This window comes from Scyliorhinus canicula, chromosome 9 (assembly GCF_902713615.1).
Source record: "Scyliorhinus canicula chromosome 9, sScyCan1.1, whole genome shotgun sequence".
Classification (NCBI taxonomy): domain Eukaryota; kingdom Metazoa; phylum Chordata; class Chondrichthyes; order Carcharhiniformes; family Scyliorhinidae; genus Scyliorhinus; species Scyliorhinus canicula.
This window is the reverse complement of record NC_052154.1, coordinates 146,797,200-146,816,102: the sequence shown is the minus strand read 5'-3', so window position 1 is coordinate 146,816,102 and position 18,903 is coordinate 146,797,200. Positions and strand designations below refer to the sequence as shown.

The following is an 18,903-nucleotide window of genomic DNA, read 5'->3' as shown; positions in this document are numbered from 1 at the left end:
CAATCCACGTGGTGGGAGTGATATCAAATCAACCCTGTGTCTGTACTCACTGACTGTCTCCACTGGAAAGAGGCAGATCATGTGTGTGGTGTCCTTTATATATGAGTTGGTGTAATGCCCTCCTGTGGTCATGTCACCTCTGTGTGTATCGTGAATGCCCATTGGTCGTGTCCTATCTAACTGATCTATTGGTTGAGTGTGTGTGTGTGATGTCTCTGGTACTTCCTCTAGTGTCTAGCTAGTCTACATGTATTTACATTAACCCCCTGTGTATTTACAGTGATGCACATCACCACAGGCGGGATTCACCATTCCCTGATGCCAATATCGTAATCGGCAATCAGGCGGAGAATCCCTTCCGACCGCGAAATCGGGGGTTGACTCCGGTTTTCTATCCTCCACCCTCTCTGAAATGGGGTCAATGCATCGCACGCCAATGGGACAGCATTGGCGTGTCACCTGAAGGCCCTGCCCCGATGCTCCGCCCGCGATAGGCCGAGTTCCCGATCGCGCGGGGGACGTGTAGTCTCAGCGTGGCGTGGCGGCTGCGGACTGTGTCGGCAGGGCAGGTAGGCAACGTCTGGGGAGCACAAAGGGGGTCTCAGGGGAGAGGCTGCTGGGGATTGAGGTCCAGAGGTCATTAGACTTTAAGGGGAGGTGCCCGACTTCTGAAGGAGACTTGAGATGGCCCCAAACCTCCATCCCCCGGCAACCTCCAGCCCAAAATGTAACTTTGTTGATTTTTGGCCTTCCGTCATGGAAGTTCAATCCTCCCGCCAGCCTATCAATTGAGAGTCACAGCCACAGTCAGCTGAGAGCCACACTGCTGGCCGGGATGGGGGGGGGGGGGGGGCTTCCACAAGAGCTAGGGGGACTGGTGGAGGGTGGCCAGGGGCGTACTATTTGGCAGATCGAGTCCGCGCATGGCCAGCCCCATGTTTCATGGCACGAACGCTGCAGGCCGACGTCGCGCAGGCGCAGCCACGAATCCGCACATTCTCCAGCCGTTTATATCGTGGGAGCCAGGCATTTTACTCGCCACGGTTGTTGGCCCCTCATTGGTTGCAGGTTCTGTGAGGGCTCAGCGGCGCTTTTGTCGTCTAAAAAACACAACAGTTCCCAAGCCAGCATCGGAACTTAGCCTGAAAAACAGTGAATCCAGCCCAATATATAGACTGAAAAACCATTCTTTTTTTCAATGGTCTAAATGTTACAGATGCCGTTGTCTTGCTTCCCACCATCCAGAGTCCTCCGCTGACTCCGAGTTCCCACACCCATTTCATGCTTCGATGTGCTTTAGGTGGTTGTAGGCGGGACTTTCACCCTTCACTTGGGAGAAAGTCCCGCCTTAGAGAGCTGCCAGCCACTCTGATTGGCTGGCTGCTCTTCAATCCCTGCAGTGACACCAGTGGACAGAAGAAGAAATACAGGATGATGTCACCTGAGACTAAGTCCAGGCACCAGACACCCAGGATAATTCAAGAGATCCAAGATCAGGGCGGGTAGGGAATGTCTGGGAAGCATGAAGGGTGTCTCAGGGGAGAGGCTGCCAGGGATTTAGGTCCAGAGGTCATTAGACTTTAAGGGGAGGTGCCCAACTTCTGAAGGAGACTTGTGATGGAGGCCCCAAACCTCCAGCCCAAAATGTAACTTTGTTGATTTTTTGCCTTCTGTCATGGAAGTTCAATCCTCCCGCCAGCCTATCAATTGATTCTGGGCAGGAAATAGCCCCTAAGTGGCCAATAAGTGACTGCGTAAAGGATTCTTTTGGGGAAAGGGTGGGCTTCACATCCATGGCCTTGCCCACCCCAGCATAAAATTACAGAGTGGTAGTGATGGGGCAGGCAGGAAAGGAGGGAATCCTGCCCCTGCAATTTCACCCCCGCCTGAAAATTCTGACCAATTACGTTTTTCATCTAAATGTATCTCATCTTCACTAAAAAAATACCACCCATTTCAGAACTGGAGTGCTTGTACGTCATTTTGTGAAAAGCAGATTTCTGGAATGAGGTGAGCATCCTGGGAAGTTGGCCAAGAAAAAAAACAGATGGTTCAGTAAAGAGGCAGAAAAGTGCACGGTCAAACAAGTTTTCACTTCCAGTTCTGTCTGGAGTTATGATGTAGGACAGGAGCACTGTTATCTTATAGACACCAATGCAAATCTTTTACCAATTTCAGTATTTAATTAAAATCCACTCCACAAATCAACATGTAATTTAATAGCTCTGCATTCATAAATATTCTCAGGGCAGCCTTCAATGTGGCATCATATTCAGTTCAGGTCTCACACTTATGACTTTGTCATACATCAGCCCGTTCTTCATTGTCACTGGATCACAATCCCAGACTTCCCAGGAGCACTTTCAGCACACACGACTATGGCCTGTCCCTCACCTTAGGGGAAGCAAATTATATGCTAGAAATACCAGCTTTTCTATCACCAATCACTACCTGAGAACAATTTATAATTAGACATGTCTGTCCTTGGCCTCCCACAATGTGTGAGTGAATCCCGACACAAGCTGGAGGAGCAGCATCTCATCTTCAGATTGGGCACACTGCAGCCCTCGGGACTCAACGTTGAGTTTGGCAGCTTTAGATTGTGACCTTCCTCCTCCATTTTAAGTCCCTTTATTTAAATATCCGAAACATGTATTGCCTCATTGCAACCCTCCCCCCATCACCCCCCTCCCCTCTCACACCAGGCCATCTGTCTTTTGTTCTTAAAGGTGTTACTTTTTGCTGCAGTCTCTTACAGCTTTAACAGATTCTCCCTCCATTCAGTTCTGATGAAGAGTCAAAGGACTCGATATGTTAATGTTGTTTCCTCTTCTAATAGTTGCTGCCAGACCTTGTTCTTGTTTCAGATTCCAGCATCCGCAATATTTTTCTTATCTTATTATAATAAGGCAAACGCATTTCAAACTCGAGAATACTTAGGGATGTTTACATTCTTTTCTACCTGTCGTTCTCTCTCAGTGTCCAGCGTTGGAAGATGTCATCAGCTTTCTTCTCTACCAGTGTCACCTCTGTGCCTGGCTGGGCGCTCACCCCAGGAACTCCCAACACTAGCCAAGGACAGTTGCAGTTTATGATGTGTCCATCCTGGAACTGAAACTGCTGCTGGTGTATTTGTTGCGGTTTCAGAGACTTAGGTTGTGGCCTGTGGGTGAATGCGATCTGTCAGTCCCATCAGTTACATTAAAAAAAGAACTTCCTCAAAACGTTGGGCATTCCAGAACAACACAACTGGCCTAATGGAGAGTTGAGGCTGCGTTTGCCCCAGAAAGCCCACCAAAACTGGAAAGCAAGTGAGGCGAGGACCTTGTTGGAAAGAGAGAGATTGGGATTAGCTCCCAACACCAGATTTGCTTTGTCCTTCAATGGGCTGGCTGGACATCAGTGCCTGGTGTGTCCAGGGAGGCAGACTCCAAAATTATGGAAGTGATATTTAAATGCAGAAGTTGGTGGTGGTGGAGGGGTTGTCAGCTACATAGTGGTCCAGATCCCCAAGGACAAATGTGTAATAATTGTTTAAATGTGGACCAATTACATAGGGGATCTATGGAGATGGGTGTTAGGGGTTCTGGCTATGGAAGTACAAGTGCAGTTTGCATTAACAGTTATCAATGGGCACAATCCAGCAATTATACCCTGATGGATGTCACGGTGGCACAGTGGTTAGCACTGCTGCCTCACAGCACCACACCAGGGACCTGGGGTCAATCTGGCTTTGGGTGATTGGAGTTTACATATTCTCCCCATACCTGCATGGGTTTCCTCCAGCTGCTCCGGTTTTGTCCCACAGTCCAAAAATGTGCAGCTTAGGTGGATTGGCCATGCTAAATTGCCCCTTATGGATAGGGCAGTGGAGTGGGCCGAGGTAGGGTGCTCTTTAAAGGGTCAGTGCAGACTTGATGGGCCGAATGGCCTCCTTCTGCAGTGTAGGGATTCTATGACGTGTGCAAATTTTGGGCCTGGTTGATAATATATTTTACATAACAACAGTATTAACTTTTTAAATTGTGATTAAAGTAACAAATTTTTAAAAAATATTTCAAAAAGACAATCAATATATTACCAGATCTAAATCATTTTACTGAGCAAAGTAGGCCTGGAGAATTTCCGTTTGCCTGGCACATTGGCCTCCCTGAACTAGAGGCCTCCAGTTACACTTTAAGAGGGGTTAAGCACAGGTTAGTGAATGAAACTCCAAGTGTACTCATTGACACTGCTGGAATTAACCCGCATAAAACTGTGTCACTAATGGCAAAGAATGCTGGTAACCATCCCATTGCTTACTCAGCTAGGTCAGCCCTAGCCATTAAAGCAATGACTTGAAGGACAAGCCAGTGGGAAGAATCTGGTTTTCCCATTTCAAGTCTATTCTTCTATAATTGAACAGACGAGATGGCCTGTCATTAACAGTGTTCTGGCTAATACTGGTATGACTAATCAAGCATTCTTTGGCAATGCCTTCTAAACCGGCAACCTCCACTACCCAGGGAGGAGAGGACAGCAGCTGGCTGGGAGCATCCAGTTACACACCTTGTCACACACCATCCCAACTTGGAACTTTATTGCCACTCCTTGTCATTGGTTCAAAGTCCAGGGGCGGGATTCTTTAGAAAACGGCAGGGTGGGCAACTCCGGCGCGAAGCAGTGGCGTGAACCACTCCAGCGACGGGCCGCCCTGAAGTTCCGGAATCCTCTGCACCTTCAGGCGTTCGTCTGGCCCCAGAGTGGTTTGCGCGCGCTGGCCGAGGCGGAAGCGATGTGGCGCCACGCCAACCGGCGCTGAAGGGCCTCCGCCGACCGGTGCGAGTTGGCACATCCATGGGTGCGCCAGCATGTGCTGGTATCATGCCAGCGCATGCGCAGGGGGTGTTCGACTCCGCACCGGCCATGGCGGACCAGTACACCAGACCGCGCGGAGGAATAGAGTGCCCCCACGGCACAGGCCCACCAGCAGATCGGTGGGCTCCGATCACGGGCCAGGCCACCATGGGGGCACTCCCCAGGGCCTGAACCCCCCCCGCCCCCCCGAGGACCCCGGAGGCTGCCCGCGCAGCCAAATCCCACCGCTAAGTATCTGTCGTAACATACGCCGACGGGACCATCTGAAAACAGGCGGCCGCTCAGCCCATCGTGGGCCGGAGAATCGCCAGCGGGGCCGCTGCCAACGGCCCTCGACCAGTGCGCCGCGATTCCCGTCCCCACCAAATCCCCAGCGCCGGAGAATTCAGCAGCCGGTGGGTGCAGGATTCATGCCGCCCCCCGGTGATTCTCTGACCCAGCGGGGGGTCTGAGAATCCCACCCCAGGTGAGCATCATGAGTACCTTCACCACATGGACTGCAGTATGGTTCAAAAAGAAGACCCACCAGCATTTCTCTGGGGCAACTACAGACAAGCAATAAACATTGGCCTTGCCAATGATGCTTATCATAGATATCCTGAAAAGGAAATTAAAACAAAATGATTGACCCATCTCATTAGCTATCATGTTGTCAAAGAAGTTGTGATTAACCTGTATTTATTGTATAAATCAACGTTCGTGAAAGACCTCCCATCTTCTTGCTGAGAGACTTCATCATCATCGAATGTTTTTAAATTTCTTTCCCATGGATAATGGTCCTTGGACTGCCGAGCTTCGAGAGCTAGGTGGGCTCTGGTATGTGAGTCACTGGAAAATACAGGTAAAGTATGGCTGCACTTCTTAAAACAAAACCTAATTTATATAGTGTCACCCTATATTTCCTTGGAAGAAGCAGTCAGTATTGAGACATGTCATAATATACACACATGTACATGATGGTGCACAGACAGGCATTGATTGACACACAGGATGACCAATGAACACACAGAACACAGCAGCCAATCACCAGACAGGACACGGCCACTATAAAGCCAGAGGGCACTAGTTTTCCCGCTCTCTGGGGATGCAGCCTCAGAGACAGCCAGAGCCTGTGAGCAACAACTCGAACATCCACCATGTGGTAGTAAGATGGTCTGGTCAGGTTAGCCTCAGGTCTCCAGTCAACTCAGCATAGTGTCAACCCACAGTTAAAGTATGTTTAATAGTTAAGAGTTCAGTAAAATAGAGTTGCATTTCTCCAAGTGTTGGAAGACTGTCTCTCTCACTGCTCTGGTAAACGCAGTCCTCGTAGACCCAGCTTACCAAACACATCAAGACATATAAAAAATCCTGTCACGTTGCGCCTGGGAAGAAATTGTTCACGATCTGAACAGCATATCTCAACTTTTTTTCTCCAGCGCACATAAATATTTTTGGGGAGTCAGCGAGGCAGTGGGGGCATGCATTTGTTGGGGGTGAGGGCAGGAGGGAAACCCAGAAACGGCAGGAATGCAGAGGTCTTCTGGAATTTCACGCAGCTCATTACTATTCATTTTTATTAGTCAACTGGTGGGTGGGAAAGCCAACAACACAAAATGACAACTGAGGATGAGGAAACATTGTTTGGGAGGCAGCGGCAGAGTGGTATTATCACTGAACTAGTAATCAAGAGACCAAGAATAATGCTCTGGGGACCCAGGTTCGAATCTCCCCCACGGCAGATGGTGAAATATGAATTATTAAAAAATGTGGAATTAAAAGTCCAATGATGACCATAAAACCATTGCTGTAAATCCCATCAGGATCATAAATGTCCTTCAGGGAAGAAAGTCTGTTGTCCTACATATGACTCCAGATCCACAGACATGTAGTTGATTCTTAAATGTCCCCTCACAGCAATGAATACTGACACCCACATCCTAAAAAACATTAAACAAAAAATTGTGGGTTGGTAGGAGAGTGAATCAGATCACTAGTTGGGATCGAGTGAGGACTGGGAGAGATTCTGGGTCTGTTGAGAGAAAAAGTCAATCAGTTATATTCAACTCTGCAAAATTAGAGGAACACAGCCTCATTAACATATTTAAATGACAGAGCCACCCTTCCAGAGTGGATTACTGTGACATCCCTCAAACTCACCATAATTAAAATGAGAACAAACACGTTGGTGGTGGTTTGGCGCTACATTTCAGATATTTGCCAATTTTATCCCTCCTGTCCATCATAGGCGAGTTAAAAGCTCCCCTCACAGACTCATGCACCAATGATCTCCAGTATTGACTTTGATTAACTGTAGGGGATTTTTCAAAGGTGTTTTTACTTATTGGACCTGAGTTCTTTCCCTCTGCTTTTTTGCGTGGGGCAGGCTTGGTGGACCAGCTGGACATCGCCTGACCATCAATTTTGTATCTTTGTGTGATTCCTCAGGGACCCAAAACTTAGCCAAAAAGACACAAATGATACTAGCCTACCAATATGATTCAAGAAACGGCTTCAAAACTTGGGGGTGATACAAGGTGATGTACAATTATCGAAGCTGAAACAGAGTAAATAAAAAAGAAATTGTTTCCAGTAAGGGATGAAAATGAAAATGAAAATCGCTTATTGTCACGAGTAGACTTCAATTAAGTTACTGTGAAAAGCCCCTAGTCGCCACATTCCGGCGCCTGTTCGGGGAGGCTACTCGGGGAGGTGTTTAAAATTACTGGGGGAGGGAAATGTTAAATTAAATAAAGAGGCACTGATTGAGTCGGTAATCAAAGGACACTGATTCATAATAATTACCAACAGAGTCCGGGGGGAATTCAAGGCGATTTTTGACCTCTGCAGTGTGTTGTTATGATCTTCAGCAAACTGCCTGAATTTGTGATGGAAGTAGACTCAACAGCAACTTTCAAAAAAAGAGTTGCATAGGTACTTGAAATGGAGAAATTTGCAGGGTTGAGGTGAACGCAGGGGAGAGATTCTGATTGGACAGCTCTTTCAAAGACTCAACACAAAGAGGATGGGCAGAATTGCCTCCTTCTGACTGCATGTATAAGTATGGATTGAGATTTTCAATTGAAGTAAGATCTTGCATTTATATTGCATCTTTCATAACACCCCAAAAAGCCTTACTGCCAATAAAATATTGTTAAAGATGGATTGACACATCCCTTTTCTATACTTTTACAAAATTCTAATTAAATCTTCCCATCAGATTGGACTGCTATTGAAAACAATGGTCAATGTTTCAATCAGGCTTTTGAGCAAAATGGCTTCAATTCCTTACAGTAAATCATTTAAGATGTTTCCGTCTTCACAATGATGTTCATCAGTTGTTACAGTGCATGAATGATCTTGCTTAGCTGCTTCACAAGTGGTTTCCTCAAGATCAACGGACACGGCACATTCAGCTAATGCTAGCTTGGCTCCAGGTATGAGATTACCTACGACCTCAAGGACCAAACCTGCATGGCAATGAACACATATTTAAACTTATATTATCTATGTTTTAAAATAACTTGCCTTTAAATAGTCCCTCTTATAACTTTAGGATGCCCCAAAGCATTTTACAAGCTATCAAGTGTCTGAAATACTGCAACAAATTTACTCACAGCAAGCTCCCACAAATAGCAATGTGAAAAAGACCAGACAATGTTGGGTTGAGGAATAAGTATTGGTGATAACTCTCCTTTGTGATAGTGCCATGGGACCTTTTGCATCCACTTAAGATGGGGCATCACTTTAATATGTCATGAGAAAAACAGCACCCCCAACTTCCTTAGTGCTACAATGGAGAGTCCGCTGAATTTTGTCTGAACGTCTCTGGAGCAGGACTTGAACTGGTAACTTGCTCACCCAGCTACCTATTGAGTCACATAGCTTTTTAAAAATAAATTTAGAGTACCCCATTAATTTTTCCCGATTAAGGGGCAATTTAGGTGGCCAATCCAACTACTCTGCACATCTTTGGGTTGTGGGGGCGAAAGCCACGCAAACACGGGGAGAATGTGCAAACTCCACACAGACAGTGACCCAGAGCCGGGATCGAACCTGGGACCTCGGCGCCGTGAGACTGCAGTGCTACCACTGCGCCACCGTGTTGCTCTCTGAGTCACATAGCTGACACTTTGACAGCTGTAACTAGATCAGACTTACAGTACTGTGGTAATCTTGCACTGATGCTTTGCATTTCGGAGGGCAGCAAGTAGCTGACAACTTGTGACGGCCAAGACCTCCTTTTCAACAAACCTCCAGTAGATGCAGGGTCCCTTGGAGGATCAACACGACATCGGTGTCTATTTCATACCACCTCCGATGACAACTGTTGGGACCCCGAGCCTTGGTCACTGTTGGGAGTGTGAGGTTTACTTTCTACATACTGTGCATTTTGAATGCTGATGTATTGGGGAGTAGATTTGCAGATGGGTTATTATGCTTGTCCTCTGAAATCCTGGATAAATGAGGTAAATAATGTTTCCTTGAGGTTTCCTGCTAAAGCAGTATTCACCCCCAATCCCCTCAACTACTGGAATTTTGACAGAAAAGTAGCAGTACAGCCCTGTCTGATTACAAAAGGCCAGTTAGATGTGCAAGCATTTGGATCAGCTCACTAAGTGAAAGGCATTGGCAGCAAATGGGGGAAGGAGGGAATTGCTGTCCATCAGGACTGTGAGTGGTGGAGGTCAGGGGATAAGCATCAATGATCAGGGAGGTGAGTGGTGACTTTCAGGGGTGGGGTGGGTATCTATTGGTGGGGCGGGACATCCAGAATAAGCCCATTCTCTTTGAATGTATGGTTGAGAGGAGCACTCCTGCCTGCCACAGTGGAGGCTTAAGCAGTCGCTTAGTGCTCAAACAATGGGTATCGCACTGTCAAATTCCTGGGTCACTCATTATACCTTTGGGGTCACGCATGGCACAATAACTGCGGATCAAAGCAACATCGCATGTCAGGTTGTTGAGGCGAAGACGTTTCTTCTGTTCCACCGACGTTAGGTTAGGGTCTATCCATGCCTCGCCACAGGAAACATACACCTGAAAGATAGATTAATTGAGCTATTACCCTCTAGTCCATTCAACAGAGAGAGTGGCTATTGATAGAGGGATGCAGGAGTGTGGGGGACAAGGATCACACAATGTCAGAAGAGCAAAGGATTGTGAAACTGTAGACAAAGAAAGACTTGCATTTATATGGGGCTTTTCATTACAATTGGAAGGCTCAAAGCGCTTCACAGCCAATGAAGTTTTTTTAAAGTGTAGTCACTGTTGTAATGTTGGAAACATAGCAGTCAATATGTACACAGCGAACCCACACAAACAGCAATGCGATGATGATCAGATAACCTATTTCTGTGATGTTAATTTAGGAGTAAATATTGGCCAGGCCACTGGGGATAATATCCCTGCTCTTCTTCAAATTAGTATCTTGGGACACTGGCATTCACTTCAGCAACCAGATGAATTCTCAGTTTAATCTCAACCGGTGCCGAAGGACCTCCGCCAGCCAGCGCGATATAGCACATACGCAGGAGCGCCAGCGTGTTCTGGCGCATGCGCAGAACCCCTGGCATGTATCCTGCACATGCGCAGGGGGTTTCTTCTCTGCGCCGGCCATCGCGGAGCCTTACACAGGCCGGCACGGAGGGAAAGAGTGCCCCCACAGCACAGGCCTTCCCACAGATCGGCGGGCAGCCCATCAGGGCCCGAAGAATCGCCGGGGGGGGGGGGGGTGGGGGGGGGTGGGGCACTGCCAACACCCCCGGCCTGCGCGGCGCGATCCCAGCCCCCGCCCAAAAAACGGCGCCGGAGAACTTGGCAACCGGCATCAGAGAGGCGGGACAGGCTTCACGCTGCCATCCGGCGATTCTCCGAACCGGCGGGGGAGTCGGAGAATCCCGCCCAAGTGTCTCAGAGGCGTTAGTGCTATTTTTTGAGCCCTGGCTGGCATCTGACATACGTGTATTTTTAAAAGTCTAATTTTTATTTGAGAGTCCAGGCCATGATCCCCAATTGTATTTCTAGGTTGGGACCTGTGTAGACTGTTGGACAGACTGGCCACTTTCCCTATCATATAAACCTGTAAGGAGTTAAGAATCAAGTGGATTTTGGAACAGGTAAACAATTTCTATCACTAGTTCACTCTGTAAATGGTCAAGACGGAAATTGTCCAAAACTGCTGTGGTCTAACTAACTAATTAAATCTTCTCTGACTGTAACACTCTGTCCTCCTCTACTCTACTCAGTTGGGGCTCCCTCTGACTATGATGATAATACTCGATCATTTTAACCCTCTCGAACAAGGCACTTGTTGTTGCTGATTCTATTTAGTCCTTCGCAATTATATAATTATGCAGCTGAACACTGATCATTCAAAGTCACTATTTGAAGTGACTGAATAATTTGAATTGTGCTAAATATCTTTGCTTACTTCCTTTCCTTCATATGGATTATTGGATAATTCAGGTATTTTCAGCAACAAAAATGGTATTGAATGATCAGGAATCAAATGTTCAATAATTTCAACCTTCTTTGCCCAACACTTTCCAATACTACCCCAAGTCTTCAACTTTGGCACCTCCTCCCCACCATTATCCTTCGGTCATCCATTAATAATAATAATAATAATAATATTTATTGTCACAAGTAGGCTCACATTAACACTGCAATGAAGTTACTGTGAAAAGCCCCAAGTCGCCACATTCCGGCACCTGTCTGGGACTTGTGGGAGGAAACTGAAGCGCCCGGCGGAAACCCATGCAGAAAGAGGGAGAACACACTGACTCCGCACAATGACCCAAGCCGGGAATCGAACTTCACACTCTGGCGCTGTGAAGCAACAGTGGTAACTACTGTGCCAGTGACAATGTTTGACACTTTTGTACCTTGCTTACTCCAGAGCTTGGTTTCATTCCCTATATCCATTATTCCACCAAGGACCACCGTGGAATTATCATCTAGACCCCACTCCCAATCTTGCTGCTAACCTTTCCTTACTGCTGCCTTTGTTACTTTCATTTCTAACACTTCCCTGGCTTCCACCATTCAAGTATTTATCTCACAACCAAAATCACAAAAAATATATTGAGCGGGATTTTCCATCCCCCACCCACTCCCTTCCCAGATGTGTTTTCTTACGGCCGAAGCTGCTCGTTATTGGCCACCAGTGGGATCTTCATGTCCTGCCGATGTCTACAGCATTCGGTGTGGCCTGTCTGTCCCACCACAGGCGAACCCGCTGCAGGGGGTCACCTTAGCGGGATCGGAAGATCAGAAAATCCTGCCATTGTCTGGTCTTAATTACACTGCTGTTTGTGGGAGTTTGCTGGGTGCAAATTGGATACTGTGTAGCCTACATTACAACAGTGACTATAACTTTAGAGCGTACTTTGTTGGCTGTAATGTGCTTTGAGATTTCTGGTGGTCCTGAAAGTCTTTCATTCTTTTTATTTAATTGTGACCGAGGCTGCTTGAGGGGTTTTCAAAGTTCTAAAAGAGTGGGAAGCATCAACTTTGGAACTTGTAGATGAGGTGATAGTGGAGTAACTGCAAGTGGCTCTTAATTTATCACACCTCCCCCAGCCCATAGATTCTGGCACGGTCAGTGGTAGAGGTCCCAATTACGGACATCATGGCACTTAAAGGTTGTGTTATGGGCCAGGGTTTAGAAAACCCCAAAGTGTATCATGGAGTTCACCTGACCCACAACGTTTAATAGATTGTGGTATGGGGAGCACACGACCCACTCTACAGGTGTGGTACTGCAGAAATGGAAAAGTATCTTTTTAAGCAAAACAATGTTTATTCTATGAATTCAAGTTAACCTTTTTAAAACAAACAGTGAACATCTTAGCAACCATTAATTCAAATACAACCCCCCAAAGAATACAACACTAAGTAATTTGTAAGCTGTCCTTTTAACATCCAGAAAACTTACAAAAAACATAACCTTTAACAGAAGCACATCAAGTTAAAGTCACGACTGAAAACATTTATAATTCTCGATTCACCAATTGATCAAGAGATAGTCTTTTCATGGCAGAGAGAACAGCAGTACAGCTGCTTTGTCTGACTTCAGCTCCAACACTGAAAACGAAACTAAAACACACCCTGCAGCAAACATACTAAAATGAAAGTAAAAAGCTGACAGACAGTCCAGCTCCACCCACACTCTGACATCACTGATAAACACCCATTTCTTAAAGGTACATTACTTAAACACCCATTTCTTAAAGGTACTCTCACATGACACCTCCCCAAGACAAAAAATTAAACCATCAACTTCAAGATGGTTTCATTTTTCACCTTGTGAAATGAAATGAAAAATTTCACTATCCTTTAAGAAATGCACATAGTAAATATACTTTTTTGTTTCAAAAAACAACACACGCAAACAGGTATAATAATATAGCCCATTTTTTTTTTGTTCGTCTTCCTCCAACTAAAATCCTTCTCGATTGATATTCTCAATGAACAAGAAGGTCTCTGCACAATCCATCCATTCCTCTACGCCTTGGCATATCTCTTTAAAGTAAGATACTTTAGTTCAATCTGATCACAGAGTCTCTTGCAATTCTCCAACACATGAGCATTGTTTATCGCAGCTTTCAGGCCGTCAAATGCCTGTTGAAACTCCGCTGTCCATTGAAATTTTCGATGTTTCTTCAGCAAGTCCATCAGTGGAGCAATCACACGACAAACATTTTGCACGAATGTTCGATCAAATCCACTCATACCAAGAAATCGCATTATTTCCCTTCATCTTGAGGGTATCGAAAACTTCTCAATAACTGTTGGTTTCACATCCCGTGTGACCATTCAACCCTGTCCGATTGTATGGCCAAGGAAAGTGACTTGGGCTTTTCCAAATTCACTTTTGGCTAGGTTTATCACCAAACCCACTTACTGAAGTCTATCACATAATTCCATCAGATGTTTTAAATGTTCTTTCCATGTCTGGCTGAAAATTATCAGATCGCCGATGTATACCACACAATTGGATAATCCTGAAACAACTTTGTTAGTTAACCGTTAAAATGTGGCTGGTGGGCTTTTCATGCCAAATGACATAACTTTGAATTGGTATATACCAGCTGGAGTCACAAAAGCTGAAATTTCCTTCGCCCTTTCGGATAAAGGTACCTGCCAGTAACCTTTAAGTAAATCCAGTTTGGAAATAAAAGCTGACTGTCCCACTTTCTCAATGCAATCCTCCAAACGTGGGATAGGATAAGAGACCATTTGTGTAACTGCATTAACCTTTCTATAGTCCACACACAACTGTTGGGTACCATCTGGTTTTGGTACCATCACTATGGGTGAGCTCCATTGGCTGCAACCCACTTCAATTATGCCATTTTTAAGCATACTCTCAATCTCTTTGTTAACCAGTGCCAATGTTAAAGGGTAACTGTCTGGATGTTGTTTGATTGGAACAGCATTTCCCATATGTACATCACGTACATCCATTTTAGTACTTCCCAATTTATCTCTACAAACTTGCCGATATGATATAAATAACTCTTTCAGGTCAGTTTGTTTTTCCTCTGGAAGGTAACTCAATAATTTATCCCAATTTTTAAGAACATCCTCGTTTTCCAATTTAATTTGAGGTATGTCAAATTCACAGTCAACTGGATTTGGTTCATCACTTTGAGTTAGAATCATTAAAACCTCCTCCTTGTTCTCTCCTTCCCTTTCAAAGTAACTTTTAAGCATATTCACATGACACACTCGCTGAGTCTTCCTTCTATCTGGTGTTTTTACCACATAATTCACCTCACTTAATTTCCTTTCAATCTGGTAAGGTCCACAAAACCTAGCTTTTAAAGGTTCACCTACCACTGGTAACAACACTAAAACTTTATCTCCACAGGCAAATCGACGAACTTTGGATTTCTTGTCCACTACCCATTTCTTCACATTCCCTAAAATTTGACACGTAGTCCAACAATGTAATTTCCAATTTCTCACTCACCAATTTTTCCTGAATCAATTTAAGTGGTCCTCTTACCTCGTGACCAAAAATTAGTTCAAAAGGACTGAATTTGGTTGACTCATTAGGTGCATCCCTAATTACAAACCCACCTTTATCCCAATCCTCTGGATAATAATGTCAATAAGTCCTCAACATTGTCTTTAATGTCTGATGCCACCTTTCTAACGATCCCTGCGATTCTGGATGGTACTCAGTTGATTTAAATTGTTTTATTCCTAGGCTATCCATAACTTCTTTGAATAACCTTGAGGTAAAATTTGATCCTTGATCTGATTGTATTTCTGTGGGTAGTCCATACCGATTAAAGAATTTAAGTAACTCCTCCACAATCTTTTTAGCTGTAATATTACGTACTGGAATGACCTCTGGAAACCTAGTACAAACATCCATTATCGTCAAAAGATATTGATTCACACTTTTTGTTTTAGGAAGCGGTCCTACGCAATCAATTAGGACCCTTGTAAAAGGTTCCTCAAATTCTGGAATGGGTATTAAGGGCGCTGGTTTTATCGCTGCTTGAGGTTTCCCTATCACTTGACATGTGTGACATGATTGACAAAATCTAACTACATCTTTACGTAGTCCAGGCCAATAAAAATGTTTTTGTATTTTAGCTTGAGCTTTCCTTATTCCCAAATGACCTCCCACTGGTACCTCATGTGCAACTCGCAACACCTCCTTCTATATCCTACTAGCAATACTACTTGATGAACCTCTGCCCACTTTTCATCTGCCTGCATATGTAAAGGTCTCCATTTTCTCATCAAGACATCACTTTACGGTAATAACACTCTGGTATACACTCAGATTCCTCTTCCGTATATGCTTTCTGATGCATCCGTTTTATTTCTATATCTTTCTGTTGTAACTCTGCCACTTTTCCTGAACTAAAAATATCCGCCTGATCCACCACCTGTTCTTGTTCTTTTTCAACCATTTGATCAAAAATCGTTTCTGATAATTGCACTTCAACTTCATCTTCACTCTCTGATTTATCTTCTTGTCTTAACCTGTGACTTTGCGACCTTGTTACTACACAATCCGGAAAAATCCCAGGATATTCATCCTTCGACACTTCAGTTGTCTGATTTTCCACTGGCTTATCAACCATAGTAGGCATCACTCCCTCATGCGATCCAGCTATATCATTACCCAAGCTAAACTATATTTGCTGGACAAGATAGTTTCTCTATTACTCCTACTACGACTTCACCACTCTTCACTGGACTTTCCAACCTCACCTTATATAACTTATTGAGAGGGATTTTTCAGCCCTTCCTATTGTTGGGATCTTCCCATCCTGCTGAAGGCGACTTCCTGCGGCGGGTTCCTCAGCGGTGGATTCTCCAATGGCGGCGCGGACGGGCCAGGCAAAATGGTGTAGACATCGACAGGACCAGAAGATTCCACTGGTGGCTAATAGCGAGTGGCCTCCACCGCCGGAAACACGCTGTGGGGTGGGGATGGAATCTCCCCATTGAACACTGCTTTCCATCCGTAAAAAAATCATAATGGCTGATGGAATGTTAACCAGTGTCCCAAGAGAGCTGAATTAACAAAGGGAGGAAGTGATGCTCAGTTGTATAGATTCTTGGTCAGACCTCATCTAGATTATTGTGTTCAGTCCTGGGCACCTCACCTTAGGGAAGATATTTTGGCCTTGAAGTGGTGCAACACCAATTCCACTCCATTACACCGGGGTTTAAATGGCTAACTTATGAGGTCAGGTGGCATAAAACTGGCTTGTATTCGCTTGGGCAAAGAAGGTCAACAGGTAATTCAATCAAGTGTTGAAAATGTTAAAAGGATTCAACAAGGTAGATGCAGAGAAATTATTTCTTCTGGTGGGCAGATCAAGAATAAGTCTTAAAATTTGAGAGAGGCCAAATAAGAGGGAAATCAGGAAGAACCTCTTCACACAAACGGTAGTAGAAGCCTGGATTCTCTATCCCAAAAGACTGTGGATGTTTGAGAATTTGAACATCGTCAGATGGTTAAGAGTATCAAAGATATGTGGCAATTGTCGACAAATTAAGAGACAGCTCACATATCTGAAATCCATTTATGGGATGTAGGCATTGCTGACATTTAGTGCCTATTCCTAATTGCAATTATGAAGGTGGTGGTAGCCTTTTAAATTGCCTGTGGTGTAGGTACACCCATAGTGCTGTCAGGGTGGGGTTCCCAGAGTTTGACACAGCAGCAATGAATGATGATTGAACAGTGGAGCAAGATGGAGGGGCTGAACATCCCCCTCCTGTTGGCTTTTTCCTCTGTATTCTTGGATGGTCAAACTTACCAACTGATCCCTCTGGAGATCTTTCAGAAGAGTCTGCTCTTGTCCAGCTTCATCAAACAGCCTGCGGGCGGCAAAAGGCAATCCAAGGATCGAAGTACACCTGGAAAAAGAGCTCAGTCAACTCATTAAACTCGCAGCATGTACAACAAAGTTGCACTGATCATTTGGTGAACAGCAATGCCCAACTCCTGTTCCCATGTTCATCAACCAAGTTACTCAATTCTAGGGCAGCACGGTGGAACAGTGGGTTAGCCCTCCTGCCTCACTACGCCGAGGTCCCAGGTTTGATCCCGGCTCTGGGTCACTGTCCATGCGGAGTTTGCACATTCTCCCCGTGTTTGCATGAGTTTCGCCCCCACAACCCAAAGATGTGCAGGGTAGGTGAATTGGTCACGCTAAATTGCCTCTTAATTGGAAAAAATTAATTGGGTACTCTAAATTTATATTTTAAAAAAAGGTTACTCCATTCTAATTTGACATCAGTGGTCAGAAGTATTATTGGCTTCGCTGACCAGAATTATCATTGATTGACCAAAGAAGATGTACAAATCTGTTCTTTAGATAAATAGGAATCTTATAGAAACTTTGGGGGGATCTTATAGAAACATTAAAAATTATGAAGGGAATAGATAGGATAGATGCGGGCAGGTTGTTTCCACTGGCGGGTGACAGCAGAACTAGGGGACATAGCCTCAAAATAAGGGGAAGTAGATTTAGGACTGAGTTTAGGAGGAACTTCTTCACCCAAAGGGTTGTGAATCTATGGAATTCCTTGCCCAGTGAAGCAGTTGGGCTCCTTCATTACATGTTTTTAAGGTAAAGATAGATAGTTTTTTGAAGAATAAAGGGATTAAGGGTTATGGTGTTCGGGCCGGAAAGTGGAGCTGAGTCCACAAAAGATCAGCCATGATCTAATTGAATGGCGGAGTCGGCTCGAGGGCCAGATGGCCTACTCCTGCTCCTAGTTCTTATGTTCTTATGTTCTTATGTTCTTATACTGCTATATTTTGCAGGTTGAAGTAAGCATCTTTGTTTATTAATGCTTAACCCACCGTGTCAGGGAGCAAAGCAGTTTAATGATGCAAACCCAATTTCCACAACAACAACTTATATTTATATAACACCTTTAATGTAGTAAAACATTTCTAGGTACTTCATAAGAACTTTCACACCAAGCCACATAAGGCGATATTAGGTCCGATAACCAAAGGTTTGGACAAACAGGTACGTTTTAAGGAGCATCTTAAAGGAGGAACGATAGAGACGTGGCTAGGGAGGGAATTCCAGAGGCCTCGGGCTCTGAAAGGTGCGGCTACCAATGGTGGAGGAATTAAAATCAGAAATGCTTAGAAGGCCAAAATTGGAGAAGAGGGAGAGTTGTCAGGCAGGAACGAATGACATAGATCGGAAAGGGGAGAGGATTTCGAAACAAGACAGTTAAAATCGAGGTGTTGCTTGACCAATGTAGGTTGATGAGCACAGGAGTCAGGAGTGCATAAGGATCGGTGTGAGTTCAGATAAGGGCAGCAAATATTTGGATAACCTCAAGCCTCGGGACGATAAAATGTGAAACATCGGCCGAAGGTGCATTGGAATAGTCGGGTCTATGAGCAGAATCTTCTGGCCCTGCCAACAGCCGGCATTATGGCAGGCGGGGCACTTCATTTGGCAGGAAGCAAACAGTCTATTTCCCGCTGGCGAGATAAACTGTTGAAATTCTGTTCTCCTAAATTTCAAGCAGGCTAAAAAGTAAGTCGCGCATTCTGAT

General features: G+C 45.0%; 1 protein-coding gene across 1 annotated transcript in view; it reads right to left on the bottom strand.

Annotated features, from left to right (window-relative positions):
• LOC119971775 (doublecortin domain-containing protein 1-like) overlaps nt 1–18,903 on the bottom strand; it is a 695,221-nt gene that overhangs the window by 98,800 nt on the left and 577,518 nt on the right. Inside the window, exons 23-27 of the mRNA XM_038807879.1 lie at nt 17,136–17,235; nt 9,741–9,876; nt 8,129–8,306; nt 5,530–5,685; nt 2,963–3,163 (exon numbers count right to left, since the gene is read on the bottom strand). Coding sequence (XP_038663807.1) covers nt 2,963–3,163; nt 5,530–5,685; nt 8,129–8,306; nt 9,741–9,876; nt 17,136–17,235 — 771 coding nt within the window. The remainder of the gene's footprint in view (nt 1–2,962; nt 3,164–5,529; nt 5,686–8,128; nt 8,307–9,740; nt 9,877–17,135; nt 17,236–18,903) is intronic.